General features: G+C 40.4%; 2 protein-coding genes across 4 annotated transcripts in view; one reads left to right on the top strand and one right to left on the bottom strand.

The window, feature by feature from the left end:
* KPNA1 (karyopherin subunit alpha 1) overlaps positions 1–18,509 on the bottom strand; it is a 484,825-nt gene that overhangs the window by 322,578 nt on the left and 143,738 nt on the right. The window lies entirely within an intron of this gene.
* The window catches only part of FAM162A (family with sequence similarity 162 member A), a 20,742-nt gene continuing 3,110 nt past the window's right edge, over positions 878–18,509 (top strand). Inside the window, exons 1-4 of one of the 3 annotated variants that reach the window (XM_032765355.2) lie at positions 951–1,109; positions 7,895–8,003; positions 13,370–13,478; positions 17,767–18,285. In XM_032765355.2, the coding sequence (XP_032621246.1) occupies positions 992–1,109; positions 7,895–8,003; positions 13,370–13,478; positions 17,767–17,793 (363 nt within the window). In that variant the 5' untranslated portion in view covers positions 951–991 and the 3' untranslated portion in view covers positions 17,794–18,285. Of the gene's footprint in view, positions 1,110–7,894; positions 8,004–13,369; positions 13,479–17,766; positions 18,286–18,509 lie in introns of those variants that run through there. The other 2 variants (XM_032765354.1, XM_075071652.1) reach the window with 2 other exon arrangements.

Below are 18,509 nucleotides of genomic sequence, written 5' to 3'. Positions count from 1 at the left end.
AGAGAAGATGATCACCTCCTATATAGCTCAGGCCTTAAACTTCCCTAAAATAATTTCTATTTTTTTTTATAGTTATGGATTTTCTTCTGTTACACAATAAGGGAGCTGTCTCAATACTGTAAACTTCTGCTTTGCTCTTGCTACCTCTTCCTCAAGTTTCTGACTTGGGCCTGGTCTACACTAGGGGAGGGGATCGAGCTAAGATAAGCAACTTCAGCTACGTGAATAACGTAGCTGAAGTCGAAATATCTTAGATCGAGTTACCTACCGTCCTCACAGCGCGGGATCGATGTCTGCGGCTCCTCTTGTCGACTCCGCTACCGCTGTTCGTGTTGGTGGAGTTCCGGAGTTGACAGGAGCGCATTCAGGGATCGATATATCACGTCTAGATGAGACGCGATATATCAATCCCCGAGAAATCGATTGCTACCCACCGATACAGCCAGTAGGGAAGACGTACCCTTAGTTTTGGAGTATGACAAGGCTGGCGAAAACCTGGTGTACTTTGTTTAAACAGCATTGCCTGGATTGAATGTGAGGCATCTGAAAGCATTAACTGTATGCAATCATGATACACAGGGTCAGTGTTTAGGAAATTGTTTCCATGGTGCAGTTTTGTGTAAGGTTATGGTCAATTTCAGGTGAAGTGTTGCTATGTCAAACTTTCTTTTCTTCTGTCAGTCTGTTTATAACTCAAGAGTTTTGTCCCACTTCAAACATTAGATTTTTATTTTTTTTCTAATTTCCTCTTATAAACACATGTGCTTGCATATGTGTTCATGTATTTTTTAAAAATCTATCTCAGTGTAATGGATAACCAGATCTACTGTAATTAATGTTTAGAAGAGTTTCCTGTTTAAAGCTCCACTCTTCTAAGTACTCTAAAATCTGCATGGTTACTCAGATTGCTTTGAATTTTTTTAAGTTACCTTTGGATTGTGTTCACCCCATTACTGCCCCTTTCTTCTGTTTTCTAGGCAGAGCTGCTAAGATGTTGGAAAGGAATTTTTCCTCAATTCTAAGACCAAGTAAAGGAATGGATCTGAAGATCAAGAGAGGTTTTTGCAGTAAATCACAGGAGGGGAGCAAACAAAAGCCTGAAGTAGGGGGTAAGCTTTTTTCTCTGAAATTCAAAGGTATCAGTGTTGTTATTAGAGTAGCTATCAGACTGAGGAACAGGTATAAAGAACTGCTAAACAATCAAGAACATATGTCTTACATTTATATAGCACATTCATTCTAAAGGATACTTTTCACAATGTGATTTATGTGTCAACCAAGTGTACAAACTGTACCTAGGGATCATTATCGCTCTGAAATGCAGCTATCTCTGGGAAAGAATGTGGTAGTTCAAAAGCTCACAGCAATGCCAGCCAACAAGTTGGTTTAGAAAGTGAAAGATTTCTTGCACAATGAAAACTTCACCAGGTATTTAGGTAGCCAGAATACCCTGAGTAAGAATTTAGTCAAATGCATGGCCCTGCTCTTTTGAAAAGGACTTAAGTTTTCCCTCCCATTCAAAAGACAGAACATTAAACTTAGATGTCAGATCCAAGACCATCTGTATTCCTAATCAAAGGAGAGATTCATTTTTTTTTTCTTTTTAGGGGTAGCCTTCTATTCTTAGTAGGTTAAGAGGAGTTCTCGTTTGTTTATTTTTATGCATTCAGAATCTCCCAGTTGCATTCTATAACTAACCACTTCCTTCCCACAGTTGGTCTGGTTTTATATGATAGTCTTGGGAATTCCTTAGCAGAGCCCTTCCCACAGCAGGCAGTGATCCACTAGAAGTATGCTGCCTCTACAATGCAGGATCATTTTGAGTTTGCCACTGACCTAATTCGTCCTTAAAGATGGGATTTCTTTTCCTTTCAAGTCAGTGGTAGGTCGGGTGTCAGATTATATTTTTAAGATTAGAATGGACAGTAATAATCTATACTGGACCCGCCGTGCAACAGACCAATTATTGGCTTGACTGTCAGTGGCAATGGGTAAAAAGTAGGGCTATCAAGTGATTAAAAAAAATTAATTGTGCAATTACTTGCGCTATTAAACAATAATAGAATACCATTTATTTAAATATTTTTGGGTGTTTTCTACATTTTCTAATGTATTTATTTCAGTTACCACATAGAATACAAATTGTACAATACTCACTTTGTAATTTTTTATTACAAATATTTGCACAGTTTAAAACAAAAATAGTATTTTTCAATTCACCTAATGCAAATAATGTAGTGCAATCTCTTTGTCCTGAAAGTTGAACTTACAAGTTTACATTTACAGGACATAATGCTGCCTGCATCTTATTTACAGTGTCGCCCTGAAAGTGAGAACAGACATTTGTATGGCACTTTTGTAGCCGGCATTGCAAGGTATTTATGTGCCAGATATGCTAAACATTTGTATGCCCCGTCATGCTTCAACCACCATTCCAGAGGACATGCTACCATGCTGATGAAACTCATTAAAAAAATAATGCATTAATTAAATTTGTGACTGAATTCATTGGTGGAGAATTGTCTGTCTCCTGCTCTGTTTTACATGGATTCTGCCATATATTTCATGTTATAGCAGTCTCAGATGATGATCCAGCACATGTTGTTCATTTTAAGAACACTTTTACTGCAGATTTGACAAAACGCCAAGAAAATACCAATGTGAGATTTCTAAAGATAGCTACAGCACTCAACCCAAGATTTAAGAATCTAAAGTGCCTTCCAAAATCTGAGAGGGATGAGGTGTGGAGCATGCTTTGAGAAGTTTTAAAAGAGCAATACTCTGATGCGGAAACTACAGGACTGAACCACCAAAAAAGAAAATCAACTTTCTATTTGTGGCATCTGACTCAGATGATGAAAATGAACATGCATTAGTCCACACTGTTTTGGATTGTTGTTGAGCAGAACCCATCATTGACATGGACACACGTCCTCTGGAAGGGTGGTTGAAGCATGAAGGGACATCTGTATCTTTAGTGCATCTGGCATATACCTGTCTTGCGATGCTGGCTACAAAAGTGCCATGCAACGCCTGTTCTCACATTTACAGTGTCACCTGAAAGAGAAATCAGAAGCATTATCTCCTGCAAATGTAAACAGACTTGTTTATCCTAGCAATTGGCTGAACAAGAAGTAGGACTGAGTGGACTTCTAGGCTCTGAAGTTTTACGTGGGTTTTTTTTAGTGCAGTTATATAACAACAAAAAATCTACATTTGTAAGTTGCCCTTCATGATAAAGAGATTTCACTACAGTACTTGTAGTAGGTGAATTGAAAAATACTATATCATTTTTACAGCACAAATATATAATAATGTGTGCACTGTACACTTTGCCTTTTGTGTAGTAATTAAAATCAATATATTTGCAAATGTAGAAAAACATTCAAAAATATTTAATTTCAATTGGTGTTTCACTGTTTAACAGGACGATTAATCACAATTAATTTTTTTGAGTTAATCATGTGAGTCAACTACAATTAATTGACAGCCCTAGTAAAAAAAGTTTATTAAATATGAGCTGTTAGCCACATTTGTGTTGAAAACAAAGCAAAAATTGCCCCCTTTTGCTTGTGTATGGATTGGGGGAATGAGTTTGTGAGAGAGAGAGAGAGGCATTGAGCGTCTGATCCTGTGCCCATTGAAGTCAACAATAAGCTCTCGTCAACTTCACTGGCTTGGCATATGGTCCTGAGACCTATAGTATTCTTAGGAAGAGCTGTTTATGTCGCCAGGTAAGATAAAGGCTTATGCTCCACGGCAAATTGGACTTGTATTCTGTGATGCTCTGGTGCGGCAGACAGGAAATTCTGTAGCAGTTTCATTTTAACATTTTTAAAATGAGGGGTTTAATTAAACACAAAAATAATCAGTACAGCTGCTGATATTGATATTAAATTTCCTCCTAAGGCAAGAGAGTGAGTTTCAAGATGGATTGATTTAGAGCAAATCAATTTAAATCACCAATTTTAATCATGATTTAAATGACCAAGCAGAAAATTGATTGAAATAATAAATTTTTAATGTTTTACATTAACATTTTTTAGTTATTTCCTAATGAATTGTTGATTCTTATTGGTTGGTAACCATTACAACATGTTGATTTGCGACCAGATCTACTCTTTGCATTACATTTGATGCTTCTCTTTGTTAGGAGGTTACACTAGATCTGTTCACATTTATTTAAGCAATTAGCTTAACTTCTGTTTGTTTAATTCTTAATTTTTACTTTTTTATATTGCATTTCTTTATTAGGTGGTGAATTTTTATTTGTGATTTTGTGTCAAGCTCTGTTTGGATAGAAATTCAAATTCAGTTAAAATGCACAAAACAGCATTTTACCTTTTTATTTAATAACTAAAAAAAACTATCTTAAACTTTTTTTCTTAGCTATTCACAACAAAGATTGTGTTTTTGTTTTTGTTCTTTTACTTAAATGTTCAGTAAATCTATTAAATAGTTTTAGGTAGATAATTTTATCTGTAGTTAGTAAACTGAAGTAATTTGTTTCTGGTCACCATGTCCTTTGAGATTTTAGAACTAGTAGATTTCATCCTCACACCTAGTTTTTATTCATAGATTAGAAGAGGAAAAACAAGCTTTCCTGCTTTTTCATCTCAACTTGTTTCTTACCTTTGAATGAACTAATCATTAACTGAACTAGTGGAGTGAAATGAAAATATTCTCACTGCTCCTACAGAAGAGGTTATTACTGTCAAAAGCTGGTTTTAGCACTTCAACAGACTCTGGTTCCCTCTGTTTAGCACTGAGTTTCACTATTTCAGTGGGCTGACTTGAAAACTTTGGCAGCAAGCATGTACTGCTTAATATTTTTGGTTGCTATTTCAAATGATTTTAATAGATTATAATTTTAAACCTTAAATTTAAAATTGACAATTTGTGTTAATTTTAAATAGGTTTACTTTTTTTATAAATGTTCTCTAATTTAAATGTTAAAAATCCAATTTAAATAATCACTTAAAAAATTGTTAATCCACCTTCGGTAGTTTGTAGCTGTGGGATGTTTCCATCCCTCTAATGTTCCTGTTACGATGGTTAGCAGTGACATTGTTGGTGATAAAACAGTTTATATATAGGTTTCATAGTTAACAACTCATTGAGATAAACGTGGGCAGCTCACAGGTCTTGGGTAATATTTTGTGGCTGCTTGCTGACAGAGGATGACAAAATGCATTAGTTATTCCTGGTTCACGTTCCCAAGGTTGTCTTCACAAATATGAGGGCTAGAAACATAAGACCCTATTATCGACTTTTTCACATTATTTTGTAGTAATTTCTAGCTGTGCAAAATAGATATAAAATCCTACCAGGTTAGAAAGGAGGGAGAGCTCAGTGGTTTGAGCATTGGCCTGCTAAACCCAGGGTTGGGAGCTCAATCCTTGAGGGGGCCACCTAGGGATCTGGGGCAAAATTCAGTACTTGGTCCTGCTAGTGAAGGCAGGGGGCTGGACTCAGTGACCTTTCAGGGTCCCTTCCAGTTCTAGGAGATTGGTATATCTCCAATTATTATTATTTTTATATTTAGAATGGTAGTATATTACAGTAGTGCAGTATTTCTCAGACTCTTGAAAGCTGAGCCTGCCTTCAGGAAAACAAAACCAATTTCTTCGTCTTCACTCCCACCATATATTGCTAAAATTGAAAACATTGGTAGGCCATTACAATATTCTTCCTCTCCTTACATGTTTGGAAAAACAGTGAAATAGTTAACCAAATATTGGCTTCTGAATTGTTGTCATTGGCATGTGAGCACCTGTTAAAATGATTAAAGCGGTTCATGTTTGAGGTTTTCTACAAACTCAGGCAGACTTTTGTGCAGTGGTTACACTTGAATCACATTTTAAAAGGTTTTCTTGTTAACCATAGCAACTGGAGACTTACTTTTATTTTAATGAAAGCTGAATCTCTGGAGCCCAATTGCCACAGCCAGTCCTTCAACATGAATTCACTAAGGACAAGTCATGCCTGACCAACCTGATTGCCTTCTATGATGAGATAACTAGCTCTGTGGATATGGGGAAAGCGGTGGATGTAATATATCCAGGGCCGGTGATTATTGGTAGGTGGCATTTTGCCGGAGGGGGCGGCAGGCGGCTCCGGTGGAGCTGCCGCAGTGGTGCCTGCGGGAGGTCCGCTGGTCCGCGGCTCCGGTGGACCTCCCGCAGGCACCACTGTGGCAGCTCCACCGGAGCCATGGACCAGCAGACCCTCCGCAGGCATGACTGTGGCATCTCCACCGGAGCCGCGGGACCAGGGCACGGGGCGGCGAAATTGCCATGCGCCTAGGGCGCTAAAACCCCTAGCGCCGGTCCTGGATATATCTTGACTTTAGCAAAGCTTTTGATACGGTCTCACATAGTATTCTTGCCAGCAAGTTAAAGTAGTATGAATTGGATGAATGGACTATAAGGTAGATAGAAAGCTGGCTAGATCATCGGGCTTCACTGGTAGTGATCAATGGCTCAATATCTAGTTGGCAGCCAGTATCAAGCGGAGTGCCCTAGGGATCTGTCTTGGGGCTGGTTTTGTTCAACATCTTCTTCATTAGTGATCCAGATGATGGGATGGATTTCACCCTCAGCAAGTTCACGGATGATACTAAGCTGTGGGGAGAGAGAGAGATACTGTAGGGTAGAGATGGGGTCCAGAGTGACCTAGACAAATTGGAATATTGGGCTAAAAGATATCTGAGGTTCAACAAGGACAAGTGCAGAGTCCTGTACGTAGGAAGGAAGAATCTCATGCACTGCTACAGGCTGGGGACCGACTGGCTAAGCAGCAGTTCTGCAGAAATGGACCTGGGGATTACAGTGGATGGGAAGCTGGATATGAGTCAACAGTGTGCCGTTGTTGCCAAAAAGACGAACGGCATATTGGGCTGCATTAGTAGGAACATTGCCAGCAGATTTAGGGAAGTGATGATTCCCCTGTAGTCGACACTGGTGAGACCAGATCTGGAGTATTGTGTCCAGTTTTGGGCCCCCCACTATAGAAAGGAAGTGAACAAATTGAAGAGAGTCCAGTGGAGGGCAATGAAAATGATTAGGGGGTTAGGGCACATGACTTAGGAGGAGAGGCTGAGGGAACTGGACTTATTTAGTCTGCAGAAGAGAAGAGTGAGGGGGGATTTGATACTGCCTGAAAGGGGGTTCCAAAGAGGGTGGAGCTCGGCTGTTCTCGGTGGTGGTAGATGACAGAACAAGGAGCAATGGTGTCAAGTTGCAGTAGGGGAGGTCTAGGTTGGATATTAGGAAACACTATTTCACTAGGATGGTGGTGAAGCACTAGGTAACTAGGGTTTCCTAGGGAGGTGGTGGAAATCTTCTTCCTTAGAGGTTTTTAAGGTGAGGCTTGACAAAGCCCTGGCTGGGATGATTTAGTTGGTGTTGGTCCTGCTTTGAGCAGGGAATTGGACTAGATGACCTCCTGAGGTCTCTTCCAACCCTAATCTTCTATGATTCGTGCCCAGCAGTTTAGGAAATACTATCCTATTGTAACATAGCTATTACACGCTTTCTGCAGGTGTAACTTATGATAAAAGGTGCAAGGCAGTGGAGAACCAGCCCCACAATATTTTTTTTTAAATGAATACTTTGATTCTGGAGAATGATTCTGTGACAGATGTGGGTTCTGAGGCACATTCTGTGCCTTCAGAATTGCAGAGTACATGGGGCCCCTGGGTAAAGTTCTGTCACCTTAAGCTTGGTTCAGTTCCACATGCCCTTACAGCTTCTCTAGGAGTGCTCGTGATATTTCTGCTCCCTCTTTAGTTACAGCAGAGCTCATGCCTACAGATTTGGGTTGCTCACCCTGATAGTTCCATTAAGCTATGATTATTCTGTATATTGTATCTTCTCTTCCATATTTGCTATAGGCCATTCCACCTTCAAAGTGCCAGGACACAAGCCCACAGACTGGGAAAAGAAGGTTCTGATGTGGTCAGGCCGTTTCAAAAAAGTTGATGATATACCAGAGACTGTCTCGTAAGTGCCGATCCTGAAATTATAAGTATACTAATGTATGCCTACTGAGAAACAAGTTACTGAATGAAAGTATACAGAACTGAGTATCTGTTCTGCAGAGGTGTGACGTCAGGAACATGCTATCATTGAAATCCAACACTGCTGTGATCTCTGTATCCTGATGTAGAGGGCATGCAGTTGCTTAGATTAGCCCTCTCGTGATTTTCCCAAAAGGAAGACGAGTAAGTAGAAGTCATTGCAATAAAGGAGACCCTGAACCAGCTATTTTTGTCCTAAATTTTTTTAAAAGCTTTTGCAAACCCTAGTATGAATAAAAATATTTTCCTGATTTATTTTTTAATGTCCGTGAAAAGTGTTTTTGTTTGTTTCATGAAAAATACATCATTCAATAATTATTGAAACAAGACACTTAATATAAACCATATGATCATAAATAATTATTATTATTATCATCAATTATAGCCCTGAGGGGAGAGAACTCAATCTCCCTTGGGATTTAAACTAAGCAAATAGTAGATTAGGCCTCTAATGACAATAAAACTTTGTCAGAATTTCTCTGCAGTAAGTCTAGCCTCAGTGTGAGCACTGTGTTAGTCTGTGAGAACCAGAAAGTAAACTGACCATTTTAGACTCTCAGTCCATGCAGGATGAAATGTAAATCATACTTAAAAAAAACTTCTTTAAATAGTTACACCTGGCGTTGTTGTTGTAGATAAGGACTTTTTTCTTTTTTAATGAATTATGTTGACAATATCTGTTTAAAATCTTTTTGAAAAAATGAACCCCACATGAATTACTTTGCACCATTTTGGGAATGTGATGGGGCCTGTGGGACTGCTGTGCCCCCCTGAACTCTCTCCAGCCTGGGCTGTCTCTTACAATGCCTTTCTAGTGACCAGCATCAAACCCCTCCAGGTGCTGTTATCACTCAGCACAACAGCATGTGGAGCCGCACACCCAGCTAGGTTGCATGAATGCTTCCAGAGCCACTCATGAATCACACAGAGAAAAGCACCAGACCCAAATCCTCCCACCATTGTATCTCAGGAATATACTGTCTTGCACTGCTCAAGACAAGTAATGCAGATTTATTAATTGCTTCACCACTTCATCAATGGAAAGTGGATATATATCAGCCGTTGCTGAGTCTCCAGGAAAGGTTGAGCAATTTCCCTGGTGTGGTCTTATGTAGGTGAGTCATTGCATTGTAGCTCCCTTGCTGGACAATGGTTGTTGATTGGTTGGTTGATAGCCCACCGGGGTGTTTGGTTGGTTTCCTTGTGGTTGTCTCTGGGGTGCTAATATGTAGCTGATTCCTTAACTTACAGCATGTTTTAATGCAGGAGTGGGCAAACTTTTTGGCCTGTGGGCCACATCTGAGTATGGAAATTGTATGGCAGGCCATGAATGCTCGCAAAATTGAGGTTGGGGCACAGGAGGGGGTGAGGGCTCTGGCTGGGGGTGTGGGCTTTGTGGTGGGGCCAGAAATGAGGACTTCAGGGTACGGGAGGGGGCTCTTGGCTGGGGCTGTAGGGTGGGGGCTCCGACTGGGGGTGCAGGCTCTGAGGTGGGGTTGGGGATGAGGGATTTGGAGTTCAGGAGGGTGCGCCAGGCTGGGATTGAGGGGTTTGGAGGGTGGGAGGAGGATCAGGGCTGGGGCTGGCAGTTGCGGGGTGGGGTGGGGGAATCAAAGGTGCAAGGTCTGAGCGGTGCTTACCTCAAGCTGTTCCTGGAAACAGTGACATGTGCCTTCTCCAGCTCCTACGCAGAGGTGTGGCCAGGTGCCTCTGTGTGCTGCCCCGTCCACAGGGACCGCCCCTGCAGCTTCCATTGGCCGCAGTTCCTAGCCAATGGGAGCTGTGGGGCGGCGCTTGGGGCAAAGGCAGCGCACACAGCTAGACTTTGCTACATTTAAACCAATCCGTATGAAATTTCACAGGCATGATGAATTTATACCACGATAGAATTTCTGTGGAAATATGAGTCAAATTGGAGAAAACAAGTGCTCAAAAAATGTAGTGACTTCATTTTTCTAATTTTGTAGTGTTTTTTTTTCGGGTGGTGGGGGCAGGCAACAGTGAAGTGAAATATAGGTTGGCCCAGAAGTTTCAGATTTGGACTACTGTCATTCTGTGGTAGAATGGAGCTATTGACAAATTCTGGACTGTAGGATGTTGGAATTATAATTTGAAAGAAAAACCACTCAAAACAATGAGCATTACAGTGTTCCTAACACCAGTGACTTATGAGCAGTTATCTGTACCTGTGTGCCTCCTAAACAATGCACAAGTGTCATGTGCTATTTAAGAGGCATGCAGGTGGTATACTATATATACTTAAGTACTCTATATCAACTGGATCATCCTTGTCCACATGCTTGTTGATACCTTCTAAGAATTCTAATAGAGTTTCTTACATCTCTCTGTGCAAGGCACATTTTCCACTCCTCAGTTCCTTCTTGTACCTCTTCTCTGAACTCCAGTTTTTCATATTTTTTTTTAAAGTGTGTACACCAAAACTAGACACCGTATTCCAATGGTGGTCTCGCACTAGTATTCTATGCAGCGGTAACCACCCTATTCCGCTGAGTCTTTTTTCTGAGTCACTGCTTTTCAAACGTATGTCTACCCTGTGGAGTCTATACTGGCATCACTGTGTCAGCATAACTACGCCAGTGCAACCTCCTACTATAGGTGCAGCCTACGTTGACAGAGTTTTTTCCTGTCCGTGTAGGAACACCACCTACCCAAACTACGTTAACTTCACTGATTGAAGCCTTCTCCTGGTGACATAGTTGCACCTACGCTGGGGGTTTTGTCAGCATAGCTGAAAAGCGAGGGTGTGGGTTTGTTGTTTTTTTTTTTTTTTTTTTTCCACGCCTTTGAGTGACATAGCTGTACCAACCTAACTTAAGTATAGACCAATCCTAAGATAAATATCCCATCCAGAAAGCAAGGGGTACATTCCTTGTTCAGAAATGTATTTAGCTGTATTAAAATTCACGCTCTGTTTTGGCTCAGTGTACTTCAGGATCCAGATTGTTCTGTTTAAGTGACCTACTGTTATCATTATTTACCGCCCCAGAATCATGCTGTCTGCATACTTTATCAGCACTGATTTTATATTTTCTTCCAGGTCACTCCTAAAACATATTAAATAGCACTGATTCAGGCACCCACCATAGGAGAAAAAATTGCTGGGTATTAAAGGACTCTCTATGGTAGTGGAGAAAAGCATAACAAGAAGCACTGGCTGGAAGCTGAAGCCAGACAAATCAAATCAGAAATAAGGCATGTACTTTTAACAGTGAGGTTGATTAATCACTTGAACAAACAGAGGGTAGCAGCAGATTCTCCATCTCTTGATGTCTTCATATCAAGACTAGCTGCATTTCTGGAAGATATGCTTTAACCAAACACAAGTTATAGGGCTCAGTACAGGAGTAACTGGGTGAAATATAATGGTCTGTGGTAAAGAAGTTGAGACTAAATGATCTAGTGGTGGACCTTAAGTTCTATGAATTTGATCGCTCAGAGACCACACTAGAAACACTTGCAGTTGATGATTCCTCACTATTGGTTAGAAAATAAATATAGCATATTTTTAATGGATTTAAAAGTGGCTGTTATGCCAAATTTTTAAAATCAGAATGTCATGCAGTCAAATGCCTTACAGAAGTCCAAATATACAACATCAGCACAGTTACCTTCATCAGCCAAATCTGTAATCTTAAATTACATAAATTTCATTTGACAAGACCTATCTGCCACCATCAACCATGTTGGTTGGCATTAAGTATATTACCATCCTTTAGTTCTTTGACTGTCTCAGATCAGCTGTTCCATTATTTTGGCTGGGATTGATATCATGCTAACAGGCCTATAACTACCTGGTTGGTGCCATTTACCATTTTTTGGCATGATATTTGCTTTCTTCCACTCATCTGTAACTTCTCCAGTATGACTCTTTAAAAAACAAACAAACAAACAAAAAAACCCTTGCTTCTGGAATATTAGAGTTCTATTGAAGGGATATCGTTTTCTGAACTTTATAGGTTAGTTTAAAAGATTATCGTCTCTATTAAATTCTGTAGGTCTCTTTTTATAGAAAATACACCTTCAAATTTTGTACCATGGAGACCCATGTAGCATCTGTATCCTTAATACCAACACTGCTCTCTTTTGTAGGGGTCCACTGTAACTGAAATACTAAATTTCAGTTGTACGATCTTTAATGTTTAGCCCAACCTGAGACCATTGATTTGTTGATAATTGAATTTGAAGTATTTACAACAAATCCTTTAATTCTTCTACTTTGCCCTCCATAGAGGGCATTTGGAAGATCAAGATGACTGAAGCTGGCCTTGTAGGGAACTCTGCTTCCTGAAGAGTTAACAGTAGGCCAGGCTGCAAATGTCCAGAAGCAACTGATATAGCTGCAGATGTTGGGCATACCTAGATAAGATGTACTGAAATTTGCAAGAACATCTCTATAGGGCAAAACTTGCAGGGTATAAACAATCGTCCATCTTCAATTAAACCCTCTTGAGAACTGTTCCAGAAGACAGTAGGAAGTGAAGTTTTAGACTTCTGCCAAGAGCTGCTCAAATTTTTGTAGGGGCATAAATTGTCAGTGGAGACCGCTGATATGAAATCTGTATTTTAAAAATGTTTCTAATTGCAGCTAGCATTTCCAAACCCAGTGCTGGAGGAAGCCATCTTGCTGAAAAGTTTAATTTATAGTGCAGAGTGTTTAAGCTCAATGAAAAAAATATAAACCAGTTTTGATGCGCCACCACCCCCAAAAGCTCAACTCTTTCACAGTTTAATCTTGCTTTTTACCCTGCACACTTTCAGGATGTGCCCAAACTAGGAAAAAAAAGATGGTCTTACCATATGTTAACATGGTAAAATCCTAATGTGGAGCAGGCAGTTTGTAATTTTCACATGGATTAGCAGGTTGAGGTAAGCACCAGGAGAAACTAGTGGTAAGAAAACACTTCTTTCCCCCTTCTTACCCTTACTGAAGACAAGATTTGGCTGTCAGATAGAGCAAAAGGGATATGCTATTCCAGTGAACTGAAAACACAGTATTGTCTAGTGATTAGAGCAATAGACTGAGTGTCAGAAAACCTGGGTTCTGTTCTCAACTTTGCTAATGATTCATTCTGTGGTCTTGGGCAAGCTACCTCCCTCTGTCTGTAAGATGGGGATAGTGTTTTGGGGGGTGCTGGTGAAAGGACTGATACAAATGCTAGTTTCTTGACAGTAGATTGCATGGATTCTTGTTTATCAGCATGATGAGATATCAATAGATTAGAAGCTACAGTCTCTGATAATGATTTTGATCTCCCTTTGCTTCATGAGGTTTGAGTTGATCGATGCTGCTCGAAATAAATTGCGTGTGAAGATCAGCTACCTGATGATTGCCCTGACAGTACTGGGATGCATCGTGATGGTCATTGAAGGAAAGCGGGTGAGTACAGTACTGGATAGTTGACTGGAGCTGAACCTTATCTCTCAATCCTCAGATCTCTCAGATCAGTAATGAAGTAATAACAAATACTATTTAAAGCAATAAACAAATATTAAATTGAAGACTCTACCACTACCCCCAAAACTCACCCAACACCAAAATGCACCGTTCCAGAAGAGACAGAGAGCTGCATTTCTTATAAATGCACCAGTTGTGCCTCTGTGGGAATGTGCACACTTCTACTTTATCCCTTCATGTCTGTGTACTTCGCTAAGGTAGCGCTCCTGGAAGTGCACACACAGGAGGTGAGATGCTGTGCAACTTCTGTTGTTACAACTTCATTGGGATTTGAGGATGCCTGTCACTTCCTGGAAGTAGGTCCATAATAAGAGGTACTGCAGTGTGTTCTCTGGTACCTCCAGTAAGTCATCTTGAGAGGAGTTTAGGGATGAGGACCCTCCCAGTAGAAAAATAGGGCAGAAGAGGGTGGTGGTCTCAGTCATTTAGATGCTGCAGTGATTAGGTTGGTTCTTTGTAATACATTTAAGATGTCATCTCTTCAGATTTCTCTGGAGGGTCCATTGTATTTTGGGAGGAAACATAGACAATCTGGGACACTCGATTTAATCCTACATTCAAATAATACTGTTTAGGGAGGATGTAGGGCCTGGCTACAGAGTAAGAAGGCCCAAATTTAAGTTGCTGTGTATAGGCAAAGGGTCTTGCTCCTAAGCTGGCCCAGCATGTGCATTCTCACTGAAGTGCACAAAACCAGAGTAGAATATTCTACTGTGCATGCTCAGGATACCATTTACTGGTGTTGCTAAGTTTGGAGAAAACCAGAATTAAAATTCTAGATATCAAGTCCCATTCTTAGTGAAGACTATTGATATTGTAAAATGTCAAAGTTCATCTGTGTCTGAGGTATCCTCCACCTCGAAATCAAAAGGTCTACAACATGATTTGCATATTGGGTAAAGTGTATGTTGGTTTCAACTTCTCTGAACTAAAAAATGACTGAAGGGATTTTCCTTAGACTTTCCAAAAACAAATTCACTTTTCGGCAGAGACCAATGCAGTAAGCCCCCAGAATTATGAGTTATTACTGTTTAAGAATTGCCCAAGCATCAAGGCTGCTTAGAAAAATTAAGGCAGAGAACTGAGAGGATAGCTGCTTTCAGCTATCTGAAAGGGGGTTCCAAAGAGGATGGAACTAGACTGTTCTCGGTGGTACCAGATGACAGAACAAGAAGCAATGGTCTCAAGTTGCAGTGGGGGAGGTTTAGGTTGGATATTAGGAAAAACTTTTTCAGTAGGAGGGTGGTGAAGCACTGGAATGGGTTACCTAGGGAGGTGGTGGAATCTCCTTCCTTAGAGGTTTTTAAGGTCAGGCTTGACAAAGCCCTGGCTAGGATGATTTAGTTGGTGTTGGTCCTGCTTTGAGCAGGGGATTGGACTAGATGACCTCCTGAGGACCTTTGCAACCCTGATTTTTTCTATGATTTTGTGATCTATGATGATACCATGTGCAATAGTGGAAATATAGGGAACTTGATGGTATCTAATATTATGATTAAATGAAGTTATATGTATAAAAGGGACATTGACTGTACGATACAGTTTTGGGTAAAATATTGTAAACTTTACTTCTGGGGGATTTCTGCACCAAAAAAATTAAAATATTGTGTGCAGAATTTTTAAAATTCTGCAGATTGTATTTGTCAAAATAACACTATATAATCATGCTAGTATCAATTAGTTTGGTAATTTATTTCAAAATACCTGTTAGCAAGTATGTGTGCAACAATGCAGACACAGAAATAAATGTCTCCAGGAGAGTTAAAGAAACCCCTGTGACACCCCAGTTCCTGCTTCTCTGGCCCTTACCCACCAGAGCCCAGCCAGGGAGGGGGGTAGAGGATGGCTGGACACCCACCCTCCCACCCCACCCCCAGAGGGCAGTAAATAAAAGGACCTTAAACCAAATAGTATATTTTTTATAAGGACACTTGATCACAGAGTGGAATAATCAGAAGTGTAACTTTGATTAATAGTGCTGAGCTGAGTCGAGTCTGTGCCACATATTCCAGCAACCCACTATTGTTGTTATAACAAAGAGAACAGAAATGATGAACTTATATAGCTGTTCTGGGCTGCCGAAGAGCAACCATTCTTGAAGTGACTTTACTTCAGTGATTCAAGAGAATGATTAAAGGATTAAAAACCATGCCATATAGGTTAGTGATGGACTCAGAACTCAATTTGTGTAGCTTAACAGAGACAACATTAAGGGGGGACTTGACTGCAGTTTTTTAGTATTTAAATGGGGAACAAATATTTAATAATGAGCTTTTCAATCTAGCACAGAAAGGTATAACATTATCCGATGGCTGGAAGTTGAAGCTAGAGAAATTCAGACTGGAAATAAGGTGTAAATTTTTAAGTGAGAGTAATTCATGATTGAAACTATTTCGTAGATTCCGAGGCTGCAAGGGGCCATTGTGATCACCTAGTCTGACCTCCTGCGTAACGCAGGCCATAGAACTTCTCCAAAATAGTTCCTAAAGCAGAACTTCTAGAAAACGCATCCAGTCTTGATTTTAAAATTCAGTGATGGAGAATCTACCACGACCCTTGGTAAGTTGTTGCAGTGATGCGATGACAATTTACACTAGTTGAGGATCTGCCCCCAAATATTTGACATCAACAGTCCTGACAAAAAGCTTCGTTTTCTAAGGTTGGTTTTTAAATAGAAACAAACAATTGTTGAAGGAAATGTAGATATTTCTGTCTTCCCTTTAATTCAGTCACTGCTTTTTTTCTCTCACAGAGCTGAAAACTAAAGCTGTTTCTGTAGCTCTCCTGTCACTCAGATGTTTTATACATAAAAGCTTCATGATTTGCAGTGCGGACAGCATGCTAAGTCCTATTATGGGTGTATGCAAAAATGCTGAGGTTTTTATTTCTGAAAACTGATATTTTAGTTACTCATGTTTTTAAAGAAACTTTTCATAGAATCATAGAAGATTAAGGTTGGAAGAGACCTCAGGAGGTCATCTAGTCCAACCCCCTGCTCAAAGCAGGACTAACTCTGACTAAATATCCCAGCCAGAGCTTTGTCAAGCCTGACCTTAAAAACCTCTAAGCATGAAGATTCCACCAGCACCTCCCTAAGTAACCCATTCCAGTGCTTCACTGCCCTCCTAGTGAAATAATTTTTACTTAATATCCAACCAAGACCTCCCCCACTGCAACTTGAGACCATTATTCCTTGTTCTGTCATCTGCCACCACTGAGAACAGCCGAGCTCCATCCTCTTTAGAACCCCCTTTCAGGTAGCTGAAGGCTGCTATCAAATCCATGCTCACTTTTTCTCTTCTACAGACTAAACAATCCCAGTTCCCTCAGCCTCTCCTCCTAAGTCATGTACTCCAGCCCCCTAATCATTTTCATTGCCCTCCGCTGGACTCTCCAGTTTGTCCACATCCTTTCCATAGTGGGGGGCCCAAAACTGGATGCAGTACTCCAGATGTGGTCTCACCAGTGCCAAATAGAGGAGAATAATCACTTCCCTCCTTTTGATCATTCTGTCAGAAATATTCCCATTACCCAGGAGTGCTTTGGATGGGTCTCTAATGTCAATAACAAATGTGTATGATGTTAGTGGATCCAGTAATGTTATTCCTAAACTGTTATTTCAGAGCAGCACTGAAAATAGTCTGAGAGAAAATATCCATTGAGTGTATTAGCATTATTATTAATTATGGAACCTACAGGGCTCAGTTAATCAGATCCCCACTGAGTGTGCAGAATCACACTAAAAGCCATTCCCTACCCTGCATAGCTTGCATCCTACATTCATGAGGGGAAAAGCTCCACGTTCTGAGAAGTAAGACTAGTCGGGGTGTGATCCAAAATTTAATTAGTTTTGACTTCAGGAAGTATTCATAGACTAGTGAGTGGGACTGGTTTATTGTATATATGAAAATATTCAGTGAACTTAGCAGTTCTGTGGAGTACATGTGAAGTGTTGGTATTTACCAAGGATCGTGGTGGATTCTCCATCACTGCCTATTTTAAAATTAAGATCGGAAGTTTTACAAAAGATCTGCTCAAGGAATTATTTTGGGGCAGTTTTGTGGCTTGTATTACACAGACTAGATGATTACAATGGCCCTTTCTGGCTTTGGAATGGGTGAATACATTGTAAAACGAACTGTGAAACACGTTTAAAGAGCATCAGACACTATAGAGGGACTTTGTATAATTTATCCAAACACTAAATTAGACACTTCAGCAGCTAGCAGAGTGTTGATGGAGAAACTGAAACTTGAGCAAGCTCAACTGCAGAGATGGACAAGGGATGCACCACAAAGGGATTCATGGGAAGTGAGGGTAAGTTAATGACCAAAGCAAACCAGTCTGTGTTCAAGGTCTGTCCGAAGATGATTGTATCAAAAGCTATACCCTGACTTATCTTATACAAGCTGGTCTGACAAGATGTGTTGAACAAAAATACTAGAAAATTCCAGCTCCAGTTGCAAGAACTCAAAAGGTGGTGTCTTGGTCCCTGGCTGGATGGTGAGAGGATTCTCAATTTTGGTTGGATATTTTGAATCTTTGGAAGAAGTATTGGTCATTGTCTGACTGGTCCATGTCAGGACCTCCAGGAAGATGAACTAAGTTGGATCACTCAGCAGAAATAGGATAGAACTGCTTGTTTCCTTCAGCACATCACTTCCCAAAACCCAAAGTCACCAGGAAAGGAGAAAACTGAGGTCCTCAGTTGGCCAGCTGGAAGTCCTTCTGGTGACATTGGGTATCTATCTCAGATAGACACTTCTAAGTGTGTCTCTTTTCCAGCAATTTGGGTTGCCCACTATGGCACCAGAAAGAACTGTAGTTATGTCTGTCCTTCACTTACCTGTGGTTGCTGTGAATAGTAACTGAGCTGAAACACACACACACACACACACACACACACACACACACACACACACACACACACACACACACACACACACACACACA

Source organism: Chelonoidis abingdonii, chromosome 1 (assembly GCF_003597395.2).
Source record: "Chelonoidis abingdonii isolate Lonesome George chromosome 1, CheloAbing_2.0, whole genome shotgun sequence".
Classification (NCBI taxonomy): Eukaryota; Metazoa; Chordata; order Testudines; family Testudinidae; genus Chelonoidis; species Chelonoidis abingdonii.
The sequence above is the reverse complement of the archived record's forward strand: the minus strand, read 5'-3'. Positions and strand labels throughout refer to the sequence as shown.